General features: G+C 35.0%; 1 protein-coding gene across 1 annotated transcript; it reads right to left on the reverse strand.

Annotated features, from left to right (window-relative positions):
* Positions 1-11: 11 nt before the first annotated feature.
* On the reverse strand, positions 12-974 carry LOC136067595 (glutathione S-transferase T3-like). The gene is made up of 2 exons (XM_065773689.1): positions 759-974; positions 12-676 (listed from the first exon to the last, which is right to left on the reverse strand). Exon 2 carries the CDS (start codon positions 656-658, stop codon positions 95-97), a length of 564 nt encoding a protein of 187 aa, XP_065629761.1. The 5' UTR covers positions 659-676; positions 759-974; the 3' UTR covers positions 12-94.
* Between the last annotated feature and the right edge of the window lie 751 nt (positions 975-1725).

A 1725-nucleotide genomic window follows, 5' to 3' on the forward strand; every position in this document is an offset into this window, starting at 1 on the left:
ACTACAAAAAATCATCTATGTCAACTATGTGCTAGGTATCTTTGCACTATACAAAAAATTACTTGATTAGATATTGTCAATAATAACATTCAAATTATGATGGATATTTAGACCTTAACCTCTCCAAGATTTCCAAGCGACGTAGACGAATGTATTCTTTTTGCTCAGGATCCATGGTTCTTGTATCTTTCATCATAATTTCATCTTCCATTTTCCTTTTTTCTACTTCGTTCTTCTCTTCCTTGATACGAATCAACTCTTTTCGTTCTTCGGATGCAACGCGCATTAACTCTCTTCGTTCTTCTAATGCAATGCGCATACTTTCCTTTTTCTCCTCATGCATTCTCCTCTTTTCTTCCTTGATTTCGTCCAATTGGGAGGAAAGCATTGGGACCACGTCATCACAATTCTTTCTTTTCTTTAATTTCTCCTTTTCGGCCTTCTTGCCTATGGGTCTCTCCAAGGTTTCACTGGTGTTCGTCTCATCATTATCTTCATCTAGATTTATTGAGCTTGCAAAAGGATGAGAAGATTGTGTGGCTGGTTGTCTTTTGCGGGCCTTTAAATTCTCTCTTACAATCAACCACTTAGCTTCATTCCTCAAAATTCTCCAACAATGTTCCAATTGAAATACAGTTTTGCAACTATCTAGATACATAGCTTTTGCATCTTCAATCTACAAAAAAAGTAAATAATGAGAATCATAAAACTAAAAGTGTATTGATGTACAATAAATATTAGATTATTCATCGAAATACCTTGTCAGGCTCAGTTTTACCACTTTCATTCCGGTTCTCAATTTGGGCCAAGCATCCACAAAACTTGTTGGTCTCCTTTTGAATTGTTTGCCACTGACTATTTAAAGAATCTCTGGTGCGGTTAAATTTCTTGTCATTGTGGAAGGTGGACCAAATTCTCTCCCAAAATGTTGCATGTTTTTGGTCCGTTGATGTCACGGCATCTAAGCTAATATTGAGTCATGCCGACACTAGCTTAATGTCTTCATCTACAGTGAAGTTGATTCCCCGTTGACGTCTCTTAGTAGTTCTCTTTTTTGCAATGGGGGTTATAGATTGTCCCATTTCAACTTGGGGTGGAGATTGACAGACATTCACATCTGAATGTGGAGTGGACATCAAAATGCTACTGTCAAGAGACTCAAAACCTTGTTCATTTTCTTGTAAAATGTCAACGAAGAAGGGATTTTGATTTTGTGAGTCCATCACCTAACAAACACCAAAGTAATTCAGAAGCAGCACTAATAAGCAACAAAATTGAAAACAAAAAAGAAAATGTCAACGAAGAAGGGATTCCTCAAAACAAATTCATCACACATTAAATAAACAATATTAGCACATAGTAAAAACACTCAGCATTACCAAAAATAAAAAATAGCTAACTAGCATGGAATTAATGGGTTATGAAATTCTCTTTTATTTCGGATAACTGTGTGATGTACACAAATGGGTTGCTTTATCAATTTAATTTTTCTTGATGATGAATATCTCTTTATGTACAGTACAGTTGGATGGGTTTTTGTAGTTAGTCTTTTATTATCACCTTCCCTTAAATCAAACAAGCAAAAACATCATAAGTAGACCCCAAAATAGCTACATGCATGCAACAAAATTAAATTCTAAAAACAAATCTGAGAATAGATCTGCATAAAACTAAAATATTAGCTAATAATTAAACCAAACCGACTAGGTGCTAAACAATGGAGAC

Source organism: Quercus suber, unplaced genomic scaffold, assembly GCF_002906115.3.
Source record: "Quercus suber isolate HL8 unplaced genomic scaffold, Cork oak 2.0 scaffold_78, whole genome shotgun sequence".
In the NCBI taxonomy this organism is placed as follows: domain Eukaryota; kingdom Viridiplantae; phylum Streptophyta; class Magnoliopsida; order Fagales; family Fagaceae; genus Quercus; species Quercus suber.

What these genes read in the sequence shown, in the direction of transcription:
- LOC136067595 (XM_065773689.1), bottom strand. Translation starts at nt 658, where the DNA reads ATGTATCTAGATAGTTGCAAAACTGTATTTCAATTGGAACATTGTTGG.